At 45.3% G+C, this 20,438-nt stretch overlaps 1 protein-coding gene across 1 annotated transcript in view; it reads left to right on the top strand.

Moving 5' to 3' along the window:
- The window catches only part of ADGRD1 (adhesion G protein-coupled receptor D1), a 113,809-nt gene that overhangs the window by 74,741 nt on the left and 18,630 nt on the right, over positions 1-20,438 (top strand). The window contains exons 17-22 of the mRNA XM_083873815.1: positions 1,432-1,535; positions 3,976-4,087; positions 8,827-8,980; positions 11,999-12,065; positions 12,947-13,013; positions 16,478-16,569. Coding sequence (XP_083729941.1) covers positions 1,432-1,535; positions 3,976-4,087; positions 8,827-8,980; positions 11,999-12,065; positions 12,947-13,013; positions 16,478-16,569 — 596 coding nt within the window. The remainder of the gene's footprint in view (positions 1-1,431; positions 1,536-3,975; positions 4,088-8,826; positions 8,981-11,998; positions 12,066-12,946; positions 13,014-16,477; positions 16,570-20,438) is intronic.

Genomic DNA, 20,438 nt, shown 5'->3' with positions numbered 1-20,438 from the left:
GTTTGATCATCTCTAATGAAATACTTCATTTGGGTGGGAAATTTTATTGTCTTGTGTGGAAAATAATAGAAAATCCCAAACATATGTGAAAGGATTAGTTCTTATTAGATAAAGTTGCTGTAAAAAAGTTTTGGAGAAGATATCGTTCCTTTCAGTATTTTTTGTAATAAATACTGTGAGTGCATTTTCAGCTTGGAATTTAATTAATAATGAATTGAGATTGAAATAGAGACACAGTATTACAAGCATCCAAATTAAAACTTTTTGATTGACTGATTTTTTTCCTTCAGTTTATGAAAATGTCAAGTCTATCCAAAATCAAGGCAGGAAAAATGTTTGAAAATTCTTCTAGGATGAGAAAGCTTTTTCCTGCCTGACTCTGTTCTACTTATTACATATTAATACTGCTTGGCTCCCTTTGTTGGGTGTGGCTTTTTTGGTCATTCTTTTATGAGAACTTTCATGGAAAATTAAAACAGACTCTGATTAATTTGGGACGAGTGGCCAAACCACACTGTCCCCCTTGCACTGACTCTGTCCAGGTCTAACACAGATCCTGCTGGAGAGCACTGTGGAGTTACAGTTTAGATGGTCATAAAAATTGAAATAGATACCTGTGGATACAACCAGAGGCTGAGACAAGAGGTTCACCCTCCTGCTGCTCGTGCTGGGTCCTCTCTGGGGTTTTCCATTCTCTGGGTGCCAGTGAAGCTCCTTTAGGGCACTGCAAACCCATCCCTCAGATAGAACAAATGGGATACACCTGCCTGGGTTATGGAGTACTCTGGGTTTGCCAGCTGGCCCTGCTGGGGGCACTGTGGGGTTTGTGTGCACAGGGGTGTGAGTGTGGGGGGCACAGGGATGTGGGGGCACAGGGATGTGGTGTGTGTGTGCACAGGGATGTGAGGGGTGTGAGGGGCTGCAGCCCCAGGCAGAGCCCTGCCAGCTCCCAGGCTGAGCTGCTCCCACCTGGGCCCAGGGGCTCCGGGGGAATGCCGGGTTTGGTGCAAGAGGGAACAAATGCCTCGGGCACGGGGCTGTCCCGGCTGTGGGGTGGAGCTGGGACCAGCCCCCATTACCCTGCCCGGGGCCATCGGCTGCAGGGACACGGACAGTCTGCAGGGTTGCACATCATTGACATGGAACTTCTCCAGTGTCACACAGCCATTAACTGCAGTACCACACAGCCATTGACTGCAGGGTCACACAGCCATTGACTGCAGGGTCACACAGCCATTGACTGCAGGGTCACACATCCATTCACAAACAGAGCTTCTCCAGTGTCACACAGCCATTCACTGCAGGGGTGCCCCGTGTTTCTATGGTGTCCCACATCCATTAACTGCAGTGCCACACGTGCATTGACAGTGATGTTCTGCCGTGTCCCACATCCATTAACCGAGGCCGTTTTCCTTTCTCCTCTGTGTGCAGCTGACGAGGGAACACCAGGTGGCCCTGTCCTCCATCACTTACATCGGCTGTGCTCTGTCCATCCTGTGCCTGGCGATCACGCTGCTCACATTCGCTGTGCTGTCGTGAGTAATTTGAACCCACGCCTGCTGAGCAGATAGCACAGAGAAAGGCAAGGCGGGATCCCCTCGGGCCACTGGGTAGGATCCCTTCAGGTACTCAGGATAAAACAAAGGCTATTAATTCTACAACCTCCCTTAATTAGATTCTGCACATGTATTTGTAACACTTGGTTGGTTATTTCTAAATTACTTTCATTTCCTGAAATGGGATGGTCTTTATATAGCAAGTTATTTCCATCTCATGAGAGGTTTTTAATTTATTTTTAAACTGTCCGTGCTTTGCTGTAGTTCAGGAGCCTTGCAGAGAGGCTTGCAGGAGGTTTTGGTCTGGACTCCAGTGCAGTGTGAGCAGGGACTGCAGGGCCAGCCCCTCTCCCCCCATCCCCACACCTCTGGGTTGCTGGGGGTATCCTGCAGCACTTTCTCTGTTCCCCTGCCCTGTGGGCTGGAGAGCTGAGAAAGGAATGCCCAGTAAGGAATCTCAGTCAGCACTGGCTGCCTGACCTTTGTTTCACAGAGCTTGTACACAATTACCTCACACATGGCACACGGTTTATGTCCCAGTGCTTTGTGTTGTCCATCAGGCTGGTTTTCTGTGTCCCCTCAGTGGAGGGAGGACACAGGGCAGTGTGACATTCCCTCCATGGCTCCTGGGTACAAACCTCTGGGTCTCTGCCCGTGCCAGGGCAGCCCCTCTAGGGCTCTGTGCTGGAAGGTTCTGCCCCAGGGCACTCAGGGCCTTTAGTCCTGGTTATGTTCCAGGAGTGACAAATGAGGTTGAGGCCCAGCTGGGCTCAATACAAACATTTCTGGAAAAACAAAGCTTTCATAAAGGTTTGTGTCTAAATAAAAACCAGAAAACCTGACTAAGGGTGAAGCAACTTTGTCCAAGGTTGTGCAGCACTGTGGGAGAGCAGCAAGGCAGGGGATTCTTGTTTCCTTTCACACATTAAACCATATTGTTCCCACTCAATTTGATTTTTGTTTTCTGCCTAAGCCTGTATTTTGGACATGCTGTTAGGAGGCCAGTTTCTAGGGAAAAGGACTTGCAGCATCTCAGTGAACTGACTGCAAGGCTGGTTTTTTCCAGAGCCCATATTATTTCCAAGTGTCAAGACCTGTGTTGGTCATACTTGGATTAAGAGCACAACGTGTGGCAAAATCCACTCTAAAGAAGTCCCACGTCTGCCCATGTGGCATTGTGCTGTTGGCATGTTTAGGCCAAGGGGAATGATCTGCTCCATTTTAGTCTGAGTGCAAAATTGGATGTCAGAGTGTTTAGAAAGGAAAAAGGCGCAAAAGGAGGAGGTGTTGCTGCAGCAGGGCTGAAAGCTCCTCGAGGAACTGGAGGAGACTTGGCCCTGCTGACTGTCCCAGGGTTAAGCACCCCACCTCCACACAGCATCCCTCAAACTGCCAATGTCAAATCATTTGATTATCTTTTCTCTGGAGAGCAGGGTCTCATTAGCAGCTGAAGTGAAATTTTGCAATGTGGTGTTAGATGAGTGTGACATAAGTGGAGAAGAATCTGGCGAGTTCTTTGCTCCTCCATCCCCTTCCCGGGAGGGCAGTGAGCCCTGCTCCCCTCCTGGGGGACACTGCCCTGCCTGTGGCACAGGGAGCTCCTCAGGAGAAAGCCACTGGCACCAGGCAGAGCATCCTTAGAGCTCCTTTTTGGGATCTTGATACTTCTTGTCATGTCCCTCTTCATTCCCTTCACACGGAGCAGAGCAGGGCAGGCTGCACTGGAATAGGAACCTGTTATCACCAGCACTGTTTGTTTTTGAAGGAGAACAGAATTAAAGGCAAAGCCTGGGATGTTCAGATCCATGTTTTTGTTTTCTGTTTCCTATTTCTGGATGAGAACAGAAACACGAGGTCAGCAGACTTCCAGGAAAGCCTGTTCTTGTCAGATTTCCAGCTGGTTTTTGAAGAGCCAAGAGAGATATGTTCAAATGATGTTGAAAGCACAGCCAGGTCTCTGTCAAGACAGGCACTGCCCATCTGTATGTGGAGCTCTCGTTCCTGTGCTCAGAGGTGATATTTGTGTAAATCAGAATTGGAGCCAATGTCTTTTCAGGTCCCCTTATTTCCCATACACATAAATACCAACAAAACAAACCCAGAACTCTGGCACAGAGTGGGCTGAGTGGTGCCAGGTGCCTTGTGCTTTCTGTGACCTCCTGGGCACCCTTGAGGATCAAACCCTTGGTCAGTATTCTGTCACTGCCCATCCCCTTGCTCATGTGCAGATCAATGCTCTGCTGCCCCCAGGACCCCATGGGACCCAGTCAGGAACCCCCCCGTGCTGGGAGAGCCAGGAGAGCCCCAACACACCATGGAAACCCCTCCAGGCCCAAAGGCAGTTTAAAAGCTTGCTGACAACTCTGGCTGTGTTGGTGCCCCTGGGGGAGCTGAGCTCAGTGTCTGTGTGTCCTGCCAGGTCCGTCAGCACCATCCGCAACCAGCGCTACCACATCCACGCCAACCTGTCCTGTGCCGTGCTGCTGGCCCAGGTCCTGCTGCTCGCCAGCTTCCAGTTCAGCCCTGCCACTGTGAGTGCCACCCCGGGGTGCTGCTGGGGCCTCGGGCCATGGGCGGGGGGAAGGTTATTCCATGGGAGGTTTATTTTTAACGTGCCTTGGCGAAAAAATGCCGTCCTGCTACAGGAGGCAACTCCTTAGGCAGAGTACCAGGATCTGAACATTAAAGCTGGCATTGAAACAGCTGGGTTAGACTAAGACAAACAGGCCAAGTTCACGGTATCACATACCATAAAACCCATTTCTTTCCACTGTTAATTTTAAAAAATGTGATTTAAAGTAATGTAAGGTCTTGGATGGAAAGTTCCACCTGAAGAGCAGAAACAAAACCTGATTTTGCAATAAACTTCCAGAGTGCTCTGTGCTGGTAAAAACTTGGCTACTTTTGTGACCAGCTGTTGCTCCACATTATTTTTCAGGAGCAGCCAGTGGTTTCTATTATTGGGGGGTGGTGGTGGTGGTGGAGATGTTTTTTCTCAGCAGAAGTAAATTTGAGGTTTGCACATTGTTCATTTTGCCAATACAACAGCTACCTACATTTATATTCAGCTCAAACGGGATCCCTTGGATTTCTGTTAAGTTTATAAATAACTGCAATGTCTGGTTTGCACAGGCAGTCATTACCTGAGGACCTAAAAGCACTTTGGAAAACTAAGTTCAAATTCTTTTGCTGTTTAACATTCAGGTGGGTCCTGAATGAGTCATGCAATGTGCAAGGGAGAAAATGAGAGGGGATGGTTTAGAAGGGAAAATGAAATGGAGACATTGGAGAGCAGCAGAAGATGAAACTGAAGACAGTAGAAACCAGGCATGAAAATAATCCTCTTTAAGTAGAGCTAAAACGCTGTTGAAAGGACATGGGCTTGAGGGCAATAGAAGGCTCACTCAGCGTAACAGTGTCTCATATTCTCGCAGGTTTTTCTTCTTCATCCATCCCAAATTTTCAGACAATTCAGCCGAGTCCCTTCAGACGGGCTGTGAAAGGCTCTTTACACCTTATCAAGGGCAGCATCACCTTCGGTGCTCAGAGCCCTGTGACACCCTGTGACACCCTGTGACACCCCGGCTGCTCCTGCTGGGGCTGGTGCTGCAGGGCCCGAGGTCCCGGGACCATCCCCAGTGTCACCCACGTTTACACCGAGCCTCGTTCACACTCAGGGCTCCTGTGGTTTGGTCCAGGAACTCTCACAACTCCAGCTGCAGTTTCATAGGTGCAGAAATTCTCCTAAACCGGTTCCAAACCTACCTGGGCGACATGGGGACAAGAAAGCCGGACCTGTTTTACACCACAGACTTTGTGAAATGAAATGAAATATTAAATGAAATGCTTTACAGAATCCGCAGGTTTCACAGCCCTGCCTCCTGTGTAACAGCTGTAATTGCATGGGATAAACTGTAAAGACCTTAAAGTTGACAAACGTGATGTAAACACTGTCAGCTGGGCTTTTATTTTTATGCTCTGTCCTCTCGGAATCCGGAGGGGTTGTGATTCATCCTTTTATTGGCCTGCTGTCCTCACCTGCTCCAGCCCTGCTCTCGCTGGCTTTGGCAGCAGCCTAAACACCTTTAATTGCAGCTCTAATGGAGCTGCTAAACGGCCGTTTACAGAAGCGGGAGGCAGTATTTACACAGGGGTGTGAGTCTGTAATCTCCGCCTCTGCCGGGCGGGCTGTGCCCGTGCTGGGCCGTGGGGGGCACTGCGGGACCCCCGGGGACCCCCAGCCCGGGGGGCCAGGGCTGAGCTGCATCTGCTCCGTGCAGGGCTGTTCTGAGCCCCCGGCCCTCCCACCTCTGTCTCTAGGGATAGTTGGGTTTGGTTACAGATCTGGCACACAGCAGTCCCTGATAGTTTCAGCCTCCCCATCCTTTCCCCTCTTTGGGGATATTTCAATATATAGATTTTCGATACAGATCTGGCACACAGCATTCCCTGCTGGTTTCAGCCTCCCCATCCATCCCCACCTCTGTCTCGGGGATATTTCAGTTTTGGTTGCAGATCTGGCACCCAGCAGTCCCTGCTGGTTTCAGATGTGTTCTTTAATGATTTACAATACACTCTACAGCAATTTTTCCGTGGTAGAATGACAGTGGTTTTTAACCACAAAGCTCTGTCTTCACAGGCAGGACTTTAGTCTTTCCAGCAGACCCAATTTATTAATTTATTTATAAAAAGCTGGTCACTGGCACCTATCACCAATAGTGCTAAAACAGCAGCCTCCACTGATCATGGCACATTCCAGGAAGGCAATTATTCCCCAAACCAGCATGTGTTTCTTCCAGAAAAAGCAAAATCTTTGTACACAGCATTTTCCCTGTACTGCCCAGTCCCTCAGACACCTTTGCTGTCCTCACGGCTTCTGATGATTTCCCTTCACTTTCAGCAGTGGATTTGTTTCTCCAGGGAGGTTTGCAGTCTTAGTCACTCACTCTGCTGCAGACCAGAGAGCAGCATTTTAAAACAGATTCCCAAACCGCAGCCTGCAATTAAAATAATTAACCATCCACAGTTCTTTAGGTTACTAAACCCTTCCAAACACCTGAGCGTGTTTGTGGGGAAAATGGAACTATTATTTAGACACAGGAAAATGAAAATTGAAGTGTAAGGTGTCAGCCAGCTCTGGGCTTTTCCCAGCACAACCAGAACATCTCTGATGTCTCTGCAGTTCTGGGTATTTATCTCATTCTCCCTCACTACTCCTGCCTGGCATTGCTGGAAACTTCCTAATGGAGAGGTGAAATGAGCTGCTTTTGTTTGTGAAATATCTATAAAATCACCTCTCTGTTTTAGCACTGTCCTCAGTTAAAAAAAAAAAAAAAAAAAAAAAAAAAAAAAAAAAAAAAACACAAATATTTTGTGGGAGACCCGTCTGAAACCTGCTTTACTTTCTCTCCAGCAGTAACAGGGCAGACCTTGCTGCTGGCTGGGTGCTTTTCTGTTTTCACAGACTCTAATTGTCAGCTCTGAGAGTGGCAGGAACAAGATCTGCCTTTTTAGGAGTTCTCTGCTAAAAGTCGGGTGTTGCACCTGGAGCAGCAAGAGAGACAAGCCTGGGTTTGGTGTGTAAAGGCTCAGCTTCTCAGTGCTTTTAGAGAAGGCAATTTTGCCATATAAGAGTAACTTCTAAGCAATAATTAAGGCAAAACCCTCCAAAAAAACCCCACAATAATGAGTAGCAACTTTGCTATGGATTTTATGTACAAATCTGCAACTAAGTATTATACAAAATTATATACAGACCAACCTCCTGCTACTTCACTGGGGGTTATTTTTCGGCTGTTTTGTGATTCATATTGCTGGGCTGCTCAAAAGTTGGAAATTATCCATTTGACAGAACTAGCCTGTAAGTCAGCTTTATGTTGCATTTATATTTTTGTGGACTAATCTTCTGGTAGAAATCAAAAGGCATTAAAATGGATTTTATGGCCTTATGATAAAATTAACTGGAAAGGCTATTACAGCTTTTGTCAATAAGCTAATCTGGTTTAATAATATGTCGCTGAACTTAGTGAAATACTAAACCACATACAGCCCTCACACGAATTAACCCCAAATTTATTGCCTTTGAATACATGTAGTCCCATTGGATTTGCATTAGAATGTCCTTGCACCAGTCCAAGTGAGTCAGCACGGGAAAGCCTCAATTTTCATTACACTCCCAAGTCCCAACGTTTTAATTTCCATTGGAGCACAAAATCCCAAATCATCAACATAAAGAATGAAATGCCAGCACAGCACAGCTTAGCTCTGCTCACACAATAAATGGAATTAGCCGTGAACATCTGGGGCAGGACTGGCTCCTGCTGCCCTGGCACAGCCTCCCCCTGCCTGGAGCCTTCCTGGGGCTTCTCCAGCTGAGGAAGGGAAAACTTCTCCCTTTTCCCTGGGCTGGGGGCAGGCAGCCCCTCGGGAATTCTGCAGGGCCACAGAAGGGATGGCACAGCTGCAGGGCAGAGTGGCCAGCACCAGCAGCTGCCACATGGGGACAGAGACAGGGCTGGGACTGAGCTGTGACACAGGGCTGGGGCTGTTTGAACTCTGGAAGCAAAGCAAACGAGGTTCTCGCTGGGCTGGGACTGTTTGAGCTGCCTCTGGAAGCAAACAAGGTTCTCTCTGCTCAGGCACTGAGTGATGGGAGCAGCCACTGCTGAGACCTCCTGGAAAGCCATGAGTGAGGAAAAGGAAAAGCAGTGAGAGAGGAAAGGGAAGAGCAGTGAGTGAGCAAAGGCCAGTGGGAGCACCTGAGGTGTGAGGAGGAGGAAAGGATTTGGTTCTCCTGTTTTGCTAAGCCAGGCTGCTCAGAGACTTAGAGGAAAATATAAAGTTTGCTGAGAGGAGCAACTGAAGGCAAACCAGGCAGCAGAGTACAGGACAACACTGGTACCTGCTTTGACTCCTGTATTTACTACAGGCTCAGCAACCAGGTGCAGAATCTGTTTTGAGTCCCTAAATATTTTGCAGTGGGAGTATTGCTCCTACTGTTAAAAATAAATAACACATTTGGATTTCCACATCACATTTGGCAATGTTAGGGTTTTGTGGTTTTTTTGATTTTTTTAAAGGTAAGAGGATTTATTACTCTGAAGCTATCTGAAAATGCAGTAGAAAAATGAAATTGTCTATTGCTTCTTTTAAAGACAGTTTTACTTCAGTGATTTAGCATTTAAATTTGGAATAGAAATTTTTAAAAAGAAGAAAACCAATGTGACTGTATCACAAAGACCTAATGTATTCATTTTTCCTCTTAATTTAGCTGCCTTGCAAGATATTGGCCATTCTCCTTCATTTTTTCTTCCTGAGTGCGTTTGCCTGGATGCTGGTGGAAGGATTTCATCTTTACAGCATGGTGATCAAAGTATTTGGGTCAGAAGAAAGCAAGCACTTATACTATTATGGAATTGGATGGGGTAAGCATTTAGTAGCTGCTTACTTTAAGTCTCTTCACTATAGGACAAGATTATTTTCAGAAGCATATTTGAAATTGTCATCTTATGATCACAGTTTGCCTTGCTGAGAGCAGGTCTGAGAGCTGGATGAGAAAATGTTTAATTCTCCTGTCTGCAATCAGACTTCAAAAAGTGCAGCCCTTGAGCCAATCCCACCTCAGGAAATGCCACAACCTCTCCAGGCCAGATCAGACCCTGAATCACCAAATCAGGGGCAGGACTGTGGGGGGAAGTCTCACTACACTGCTTTGTTTGTTTTTTGGTTCTAACTCACACCAGTGGCTCGTTCTCTGTTCTCTGCACAGTTGTGCATGACAAATGGGCACAGCAGCACAGAAATGCCACAGGGCTCCACTGCTGGTGCTTTGGGCCTTGAAACCCTTGCAATAAATTGTGCACAGAACCCCAATACTGTGACTGGGAATGGAGCAGTGGTTCTGTGCCATGGGCACGTCTCAGACAGCAATTCAAGGTTTTCTAGAGGCACTAATGGAAGCACAATCCGTGTGCACATTTGGAGAGCCAGAGGTGAGGATTTTATTGCAGACCCTTCCAGCAGAGGAGTCTCCTGCTCTCACAGCCCTGGAGGAGCAGCAGTGGTGCCTGACACAGCCCCACGTCCCAAAGGAGAGGGAACCTGGCCCAAAGAATAGATGGGAAAAAATAGAAAAGGAATATCCATGCAATTACAGACAATTCTGAAATATGTTAAAATATGGATTATCTTTCCTCCCCTCCAAATTCATTTGGAGATACAGGAAGAACAATTATATCAATAATGCAGACCTGCTGCAGTCATAATTGAAATATTTACTATCTGTTTGGCACCATGCAGGTCTGGGTGATAGTAATGCTGTGAAATATGGGTATATTTCAATAACTACCTACTTTTCCCTTTTTTATTGTATCCATTTTTCTTTTGTGCATCTTTCCTCACTCATTTAAAAATCTCCTGAGCAGGTGTGTCTGAGGGCTCTGGTGGACAGGATCCCCAGGCTGAGGGCAGCAGCTGCAGCTGGAGGGTTTTCTCCTCTGCCCTCTCTGCTTGTGTGAGGTTCAGAACATCAATTCACGTGGTATTTTGTGCAGGGTTTATTGGTGGGGAAATGGCAGAGATTTGGAGGACACAGAAACAAACCAGGCACCTGATTGGTTGGGTAAAAAACCCCAAAAGTGCTTTTTTGCCTTGGTGATCCAGCACATCAGGCAGAGGTTGCTGTAGGAAAGCTTTTTGCCCCTCCATGTGCAGGTGACAGAGTTTGTGATTCTGGATGTTTCCCCATTCCAGGCAGTTCCCTTTCCTTCAGAAACTCTCCCAGAGTGCAGACTTTGTTCTGAGCTGCCAAAGGACATCAATTCCATTATCTGCAGTTAGTTGATGTAGCCCCTGACTCCTGCCCAGATCTGGTGTGACACAGCAGAGGAAAATCACAGAAAATGAACCTCCTCAATATAAATGGGAGAATATACTCATCCCCATCAAGCAAAGTGGGTCTTTTCATCATTGGAGGGAAATACACTTTCATTTGTGTCTAATGCTTCATCCTTCTCAATAAATGGCATATTTAGCCTTTTAGAATTGATGTCCTAAAATTGCTTTGGATTGTCTGCCACAGAGTTTCTGCAGCCTGGGGGCTTTTTGTGTTCTTTGGGTTTTTTCATGTATAGGAGACACAGAAGCTTTCAAAATACAATTCTTCCTAACTACTGAGTCTATCCCATATTTATGAATATATATTCATATCAATATATAAATATTTATAAATGTGCTTCCAGCTGCAGTTATTAAAGAATGAAAATACTTCTTCCAAAAATGATATTTCTGCCAGTACTGGAAAACTTTACACAATTTGTGAGGATGATAGGGGTAAAATTAAGCAGAAATTGCCTGTCAGAGAATTTTGTAAAACCCTCAAAAACCGAAAGAATTAAAAGGAAAATTGAAACTTTAAGCTATCATGTCTAATACTCAGTCTGGGACCTGTTTATTAAATTCTGTAAGATTGTAACAGCTCAAACCTTCACATTTTATTAAATCATACAGGAATTAACAGGCCATCATTTAATATTTGAAGGGATGGTTTTACCGTATCCAGAACAATAAACCCCTTTCCTCCTCTCCAGCTGCTCCACTCCTGTGGCACCAGGAGCAGAACTGCCTCTGTAAATTCTGTAATTTGTGTGGATCAGGTCCAGAACTGCCTCTAATTCCAGTGGAACAGGAGCAGAACTGTCTCTGAGTAATTCCTGTAATTCCAGTGGATCAGAACTGTCTTTGTAATTCGTGTGGATCAGGACCAGAACTGCCTCTGTGTAATTTCTGTAATTCCAGTGGAACAGGAGCAGAACTCTCTCTGTGTAATTCCAGTGTCATCCCATGAACATTTCACCCCCTCCCAGGGCACTGCACAGACAAAACCAAGTGGAAACAGAGTTTCCTCTAAACACAGAACTCTTGCAGACCTATGACATATTTATTGAAATATGAGGCAGTGTGACTTTGCTTCTGTCTCTGCTGCTGGATGTGATGCTCTGGATACCCAAATGTCACCACTCTTGTCCCCTTACCTGAATTCATGCACCCCTGTGAGAAACTCTGAATTCTTGAGCAAAAATGCACTTACCTGGGGGAAGGTGGTTGGAATGAGGCTGATACTGTTTCATGAGGTATCAGTGCTTGGATAGCAGGAGGCACAAAGCCCATAAAGCAAAACCAGACTTGAAGAGGACTGTGATTCCCAAGGAAACTGGCACTGATTCAGTTTAACAGTTAAACTAGTGCTTTATTAAAAAGTCATTTTGTTTGTCTGACATCAGTTGATTAAAACCTGTTGGATTAAACAGCTGCAGGAGGATGTCAAGTTAGACTTAATTTGGAAATGACTCCGAGCTATTCTGCTCATGCAAAATTTAGCAGAACTCTCAGGGCTTACTGGAAGCTGTGCTTTTATTCCTAATATTGCCTCTGCCTTTCTGCAGGCTGCCCACTGGTGATCTGTGTCATTTCTGCATCCTCCTCCCTGCACAGCTACGGGGAAAGTGGCAAGTGAGTATGAAAACCCCTCACTGCAGGAGCAGTGGGGATGAAAATCTGATGTGGAGGAGGTTTGTAAATGTGTTAACTGGGCTGTGGTGCTGCAGGACCCCCTGAGGAGCAGGGGATGACTTGTGTAGGCACCTTGTTAAACACAGAAGCCTCAAGTCTGGTTTTCACAGAGGTGATGCACAACAAGCTCCTGAGAGGTTTTTCCTGCAAAATTTTCACTGCAGAGCTCCTCAGTGAGCTCCCTGCTCAGGGGGGGAAACTTGCACCAAGATGAGAGTAATCATTGATTAAAGATAGTCAATCTTTGCAGAAAACTGCAGTTACACACCTGGAATCTGGAACGGGTAATGTCCAAAACTTGGAAAATTAATTTCCTTTCTAATTTAGGAAAAAAGGAGCAAATTTATCTGAAAGAACACCATAGGATTTAATCCTAAAATAATTTCACAACTGCTTCATCTCTCCAGGGTAGTCAGAAGGGCCTGTGAGGTGGCTGTGCTTGCCAGCCCCTTCCCACCACACACAGAGTCACTGCAGTGAGACATTGCCCAGTGCTCAGCCCTGAAATGGTGCCTGTGGCTGAGGATACACAACAAACTGCAATAAAACACTTCTCTCTTCCCATCTTTGCACTCCTGTGGAGGTGGGCTGGGGCAGAGGTGCCACTGACTGTGACAAATCCACATGGATCCCACCTTGGATCCCCTGAGTGTGAGGGGAAAAGGAGCTATTTCCTCATGTGCTACCACCTCTCTTCCTTCAGAATTCATCAGCCTTTATGCACTCTCTGTTAGTTGTTTTATAAGTTGGGTTTTTTTTAATTAATAACATTACTAATGAAATGACTGTTTCCCCTGAACCCACTGTGCTTTTCCCTGCAGCTGCTGGCTCTCCCTGGAGAATGGAGCGATCTGGGCGTTTGTGGCACCAGCAATGTTTGTCATTCTGGTAGGTACAACCACAGCAGCTGCTCCCTGTCTGTGCCAGCCACAGCAGGGCTGGCTCAGGGCTGGGGTCACACCTTCTGCCAGCCCAGTGAAACTTCAGCACTCCTGAATTCTCCAGAAATTCTTGGCTCCTGCTCCGAATTTCTGTGTTGTGCGTGGTGTGTGTGTATTAGTTTATGCACTTTAATTCTCACACTGTTCATTTCATTACTCAAAAGACAAAGGACCTAAAACAGCAGGACAGCCCTGCTGGGGTCATTAATAACCAAGTGTTCTTGGGAGTTTCAGCATTCTCAGAAAGAGCCCCCAAAAGAAGAGACTCTGAGGTTTGTGTTTCACTCACCAGGGAAAGCTGAGAGCTGATTCTCCCCAGTGGTGTTGGAAGGTTCTGTGAGTGCCCAGGGGAGATGGTCACAGCAGAGCAGGGACAGCACCAGGGCTGGGCTGGAACAGGGTCAGAGCTTTTAGGGGCCAGGGGAGGCACCAGCCTGCCCCACACCCCTGTCCCTACCCAGGAACCTGTTCTCACCCCTGGCTTTGGGGCTGGCTCAGGTAGGGCAGGTGGGCAGGGCAGGGCTGCTCAGGTGAGTGCTGGGTTCAGGTAGGACATGTTGTCTGACTGCTTTTGACCTTCTGTATGTGAGTTTACATTCAAAGGCACATAGATATTGATGATTGGACAGCAATTAAAATAACCCAGTATTCATCTGTCCCCTCCACATCAGCACTTGCCTTCTGGCCATTGTTCAGCACCAAAGGAGGAACTGAGATGCAGCCAGTGACCCCAGACCTTTCCAGGCTGCTGTCCAAGGGTGGTGCCAACCAAAACACAGCAGGCAGTGAAATGCTCACTCACCTGAGCAAGCACAGCCTCCAACAATCTGCATGCACAGCTGCTTGGCAGAGAAAGTGAGAGTTCAACTGGCTGGCTCCAACTTATGATATATAACATTTGTGCAGCTCAAATTATGTTCTTGTAGGGATACAAATACTTTCAGAAAGAGAAAGAGTGAGCTCACAAGGTTGATCCACGTGGAACAATTTGTTAAGTAGTCTAAACCCAGCTCTGCCCAGAATAGCAGCAAGTGAGCTGACAAATTACCTCTCTGGGCATTGGATATTCCAGCTGAAAAATGTGTTAGTGCCCACAGGGAAATAACAGGGCCAAACACTATCTGGTGTGTGTGCATGTGTGCCTGTGTTCTTCCAATAACAAATTAGCCACCACTTGCATAAACTGGCATTGAAGTCTGAAAATACCTCTCAAAAAGCAGTTTCTGACTAGTTCAATGCACAGTGTCTCTGCCAAGAAGAAGGATTATGCTGTGAAGAAAACAGGGGGATTGCTCCTTTCAACTCCCACTCCCCAGAGACAAGGCAGACACAATCCACTTTCATCCTGCCCAGGCTCACAGCACTGCAGACACCACGGAGCCTGCAGCAGAACGATGTGGAGGGAGTGAGATGGGGGAAAACACTCACACATACTTCTCTAGGCAGTAATTCACACAACTCCAGCCCTGTAGAGACTCCCATACCAAATATGCTCTTTCCCTGGGGTTTGAGTCGAGGATATGATGAAGGAAATAGTTCCTTCTATATGTAGGGCTTTTGGCTCCTACCTACATCTTAAAGCTTTTATATCACTCTCCCCCACACCCCAAACCACAACACACAAACCTCTATATCATCCTCCTAAAGCAGCCTCACAAAAAAATCCTGGCAATTAATTTGCAATCCAAACTAAGCTCAGCCCAAGTTGCCCTGGGAATGTCTTCAGTGGGAAAAAAAACCACAACAAACACCTGAATTTTTGACACAAGACATTAAATCTTCTGGCAGAAGGCTCTGTTTGTTATCTCCCATCTGCTGCCTTGGTGTGTTTCCATGGAGGTGGCAGAACTCAGGGGATTCTGTGGGAAGGATCTGAGTGCCTGGGGCAGACAGGGATGGAAAGGATCCGAGTGCATGGGGCAGAAAGGGAGTGAGGAGCAGGTCCTGGGCTGCAGGGCCAAGGCCCCTCTCTTGCTTTCCCTGTGAATTGTTATTTTCCTGGGGGACAGTCCCAGTGAGAGTTTGCAAGGCTCTGAGTATAGCACAGAAATGGTTTTCTCAAAAATGCTCATTACCACCTCAAAGGATTTGCAGAAGTTATTTACAAAACATGATTTGGTAGGAATAGGGAAAATGATCCCAAGACCATTGAATTTCACCTCTTATCTCTGTAAAGCTGATTGAACAAGGCCACTTGTCATTGAGGAGCTGCAGTTCCACGGGATATCCTTTGGATAAACTCAAGAGCCATGGCAAAAATGAACTATTACAGATATGTTCTGATTCTACAGCAGGTGATCATCTGCCCTTAGAAACCCAAAATTAAAAAGGGGTCAGAGGATTTGGAAAAAACCCAAGGAAATCATTATAATAAAATTTAAATTAAATCCTTAATTCACCCTCTCATCCTCAGAATTAGAATATTTTTGTAAAAGTAGAGGATGATTATTGAGTTTTAACTGAACAGCATTTTTTTCTTAAGTCTTCTCTTTCTTTTTATTCTGTAGTTGAGGATAGTTTTGTTCTACCCTTGTTCTTGATGCTTTGTAGTGTAGCTGATGTGCAGCTTTGGTCAGGAAGGGTGAAATATGTCTTTCACCTTCTCATTGTCTACCTTTCTTTTTCTTTAAACCCAAGGTCTTTGCACAGCAAGACAGTCTTTGCCACATTTCCTTTAAGTGATAAAGATTTCCTTCTTCCTTCACCTGTGACTCCAGCACAAACTTTCTTTTGTTGAACATTTCCAGTGTTAGTCTTTTCAAGATTTCCCATTTTCTGTTGGGAATTCTTTTCATTTTATTGATGTTTCTGCTGGACTTGACATCAAAAAGAGTGGAGCCTTTGAAGAGCAGAGTTCAGATTTAACATATTTTTCTCATTGCTCCTTTAAAATACTCGTGTACCTAAATTGTAAGCAGAGAAACAGGCGAGAAACAGGACCTGCACAGCCCGAGGTGTGGCAGGAAAGGGCTCTCTGGAGTCTGTGCACATGGAGCACAGAAAGATGCACTTGGAGCACAAAACCAAAGAGAATTCAGCCACGTGCCCTCGCTGAGGGTGTTCCTGCAGTTCTCAGTTTGTCAGCTGGCAGGGTATTGATTTATTTCCAATCAGGGTATTTATTTGTGCAGAGGGGATCCTGAGCACCCTGGCTGTGGGGCAATGCACCAACCCAGGCTGTTCCTGAACAGGCAGAGATGCTCCTGGAGGAAAGAGAAGAGCAGGAGCTTCCCACCGTGGGGATGGGAGTCACTGACACGGGGCAAACCACACCAGTCCAGCCTTGGACACCTCTTTGGCCAAATAAAAGTTTCTGTTCCCTCTGTGTCCCAACACCCTCCCCGGGCAGGCTGCCCCCAGGCTCAGCCAGGCCTGGTTTCCTCACTGAGCCCTTTCCTTCTCCTCCTGCAGGTCAACATTGGCATCCTCATCGCAGTCACACGGGTCATCTCCAGGATCAGTGCAGACAACTACAAGGTCCACGGGGATGCCAATGCCTTCAAGTAAGTTTTTCTCACTGGAGTTGTAACAAGAGTCTCACAGGAGCAATGTTAGACCATGGACTTCTCCCAGAGCACTGACATCATCCCTTTGTGAAAGGCAAATCCTGGTCAGGGGATCCTCCACTTGAATGCAGCCAGCCAAGTTACACACACACACATACACACACACACACATATATATATATATATAAATAACCTATTTAGCTAAAGCTGAATCCTGCACAGGGTGAAACCTGAGGCTCAGCAGGAGCTGAAGTGTTTCCCTGTCTGTTACAGTCCCCAGCATCTGCTGATTCATGATTTTCCCTTCTATTAATGGAGGCTTTCCTCTGCCTGCTGTAGCCACCAGCTGAATTTCACAGAGCTCCATTTATCTGTACAGGGTTATTGCAACTCCTCTGCTCCTTCTGAGGACAGCCCCTGTTTCCAGCCCCAGCTCAGGAGAATATTTAGCCATATGCTTATCTTTAAGACTCTCCTGACACTGCAAAGCACACAGACTTACCCTGGATTTAAATGTGTGCCCGAATTCAAGCAAATCTTTATATCACAGTGCCTTGAGCCTCTTGGGGTGGTGGCCTCTGAGAGTGAATCATCTCTAAAATAGCACTAGCAGCTCTGGAGGGGAAATGTAAGGCAGACACCAAGCTGCCTCTGAATATACAAGGACAAATTCTGGTTTCTGAAATATATAGAGAGATTACATGTGTGTAGCCAAGAAGATAATTTAATATATCAAAGCTAAATTAAGATGTTGAATATTCCATTTGTGTCTCCTAAAGATGCTTTAGTCCAAATAGGGAAATGACACCGTATATAAATAAAAGAATATGGAACTTAGATGAAGAAAAATGTGATGGTGGATTGTGTTTAATGTCTCTGAGGCACAGGTTATTGTATGATAAGGGTTTGGTGCCACTGTTCTGAAATGGTATTATAAAGAATAATTTTTATGCTTGGATTACTTATGTAATCTTGAAAATGTCATTAAGTTTTAAATATTGGTGACAGTTACCTAATTAAAGTTAGTTTAGTTATTGTACACTTATCCAACAGGAAGAGAAAAACAGTAAATAAGTCTACACAAAAATCCATAAGATAATTACACTGGAGTGAAATGAGAAGCCTGGGAATTAAAATGACTGCCTCGGGTTTGGCTGAGCTCCCGTGACCTTCAGAAATACAAAAGAAATATAGAAACTTAGGAAGCAAATAACTGTATATTGGCAATGCCAATGTTTATGCGCTATCAGAAGTATGTAGACAAAGACACAATCCCACAAGTACAAGAGGAGCTGCAGAGATTTCTCCATGTACAATATTGCTGGAATTTCACTGTATTGCAGGGAATTGATTCAGCACACACTAACACATATTATTTATTTTGACACTCTGTGCGTGCACATAAGTAAATTGATTTATGAATGATTGGTCTAGGAATAAGATGCAATGCCTTTAATGGGGAGTTTATGCTCTTAGCCCAAATATTATCAGCTGTAGCTTTGGAATGGTATAACTATGTGCTGGAAATGAGACTTCTCCAGGTTCCCTGTTGCTGCTGCAGCCTGGAGGGGAGAGGACCTGCCCTGGCTCTGCCTGCCCTGAACTCCTGAGCTCAGTAAAGCTGAGAGCACGTTCCCTGGACTCCTGCTCCCTGCAGAAATGCAGAAATGGCTCCTGCTGCAGCTGGTGCTGTTAAACGTTCATCTCTCTTGCCCTAAAAGCTCAGATTGTCCCCAGTGGCAGAGGGAGGGCCAGGCTGACTGGCAGCACTCAGACTCCATCTCTGCCTGTCTCACCCCACAGCTGAGCAGAGATCACCTCAGGAAATCCTGGAGTAAAGATGCATTCTGAGCCCTGATGGTGTCACTTAGAGAGGCTGTTTATTGCTGGAGAAGTGCTAGTGCTGGAGCGTGTTTAGTTTATGAAAAATTAAGTTACTTGGCAATGCAAGTGGATATTACCAACAAGGCTTGTTTCTCTTGGCAACAAACAGCAATGAACTGATGTAATTATTTAGAGTAATTGTTCCTGATTTTCCATATGGCAGCAGGTCCTCTCCTGGCTCCAGCGTGGCTGCAGAGTGTGCACCAGGGTGAGCCAGAGCTCTGCTCAGAGGGCAGCTCTGACAAACTTCTGCTTTAAAAGCCAAAACAGAAAAGAAAGTTGTGAACAAAATTCCTTTTAGTGTCACAAAATTAATTTGTTATTCATCTTCCCCATTCACATTTCCCCCAGAACAAAGTGCAGGGTTTTGGCTTATGGATCTCTCCAGGTTCAGATGTCACAGAGGAGACCCCAGAGAACTCCCTGCTGAGCCTTGCTCTGCTCTCACTGCCACTGCTGTGCTCATTTGTTTGTTTAAAATAGATAAAAATAGCGCCCCTAAAATGAATTTAAGCAGCAACATAAAAGACTAAGCTTTTATGAAACATAAACTGCAAAACACCCAGTAATTTAAGGCAAAATGAATACAATTAAATGGTTTATGATCAGAGACACTAATTAAAGCACAATAGAGTCCTGTGACAGTCTGGACAGTGTTTGGTCACTGTAATAATTTTCATGTGTGTGTGAAAATAATTCCTTCTTTTATTGTCTGAAACTTTAATTCTGCAAGAGCAGTTTACTGGAAAGAGCTGAGCAAAGAATTATTATCATCTCCTATTTATGACTTGAATTTACTTAAGAACATGTTTTTGTATTGTTTTTGAAGCCTGTTGAACACATGTATAGAATCTGAACTTTTCCTTTAGTTGTGATTGATTATTCCTGAACCTTTTATCAGAGGATTAGCTATTGACTCCCAGCAAAATAATTTGAAGCAATAATTCAGTTGTGGCTTAATGGGAATGTTTTGCATCCAGGGAACAGATTTTCTGCCAAAAAGCTGAATTCAATGTTTTAGTTTATAGAATGCTGAATCTAATACCTTGAAACATTTAAATGCATACATACAGCATTTCTTTGAATTACCCATTCTTTTTTTAGAGACATAACTAATCATATGTTTGAGTTTAAGCATATGAGGAGCCTCTCTAAGCTTAATGCAATTAAAGCAGATTAGTTTAATGGAATTGCTCATGTGCTTGAAAAGGCACATGATTACATTTCTGAGTTATGAACCATTTGAACTCCTTTTCTTACTTATTTCTGCTGCACCTAAAGCCTGAACTCTACTCAGCATTTTCATTGATGTGTAAGGGCCTAAATAAGTTTGGGGGTTTTGCTTTCTGCCCCATCCTTTTGAAGTCTCACTGCTTTTTGAACAGAAAGTGACAGTGAGAAAAGCTCCCCAGTGTGACAATGTCAGAAATGTCCACATTTCATCCCCATGGGGACAACTCTTCCCTGCTGACATTTAGCTCAGGTAATAACTTGACTCCTGAGTTCCCTCCATCACAGGGGTTAAACACAAGGAATTCTCAGGGGTCTCTGGGGCACTGACAGGTATTAACTGGAGCAGAGGAAGGAATTCCAGCCTGTCCCTGCTGCAGGAACAGTGGGTTTGGTTTAGGAGCAGGGACACCACACTCAGCCACCCCTGTGATTTCCCAGCCAGTTCACTCCCGCATTCTGTTGTCCAGAAGAGACAGTTTAATTAACTTTTCTTGAATAAACTGCCAAGTCCAACTCTTATTAAATACATTCTCACTGCTTACTCTGAAATGGTCCACTGAGTTGGAAAAATCTCTGTCTCTTTTATAAACTGTACACTTCAGCACTCAGTGAACCAAAAGTGATAGCTATCACAGTCATCCATGGAGAAAGCAATTACAGCAAAATTAGAAATATTTCTTAGCTTTTTACCCTGCTCTTTCTTTAATTTTATTATTTTCTTCATCCCTCAAATTCAGTGAAATAGTAGA

This window comes from Zosterops lateralis, assembly GCF_965231275.1.
Source record: "Zosterops lateralis genome assembly, chromosome: 17".
In the NCBI taxonomy this organism is placed as follows: Eukaryota; Metazoa; Chordata; class Aves; order Passeriformes; family Zosteropidae; genus Zosterops; species Zosterops lateralis.
Note: the sequence above shows the minus strand (reverse complement) of the source record. Positions and strands in the feature narration are given on the sequence as shown.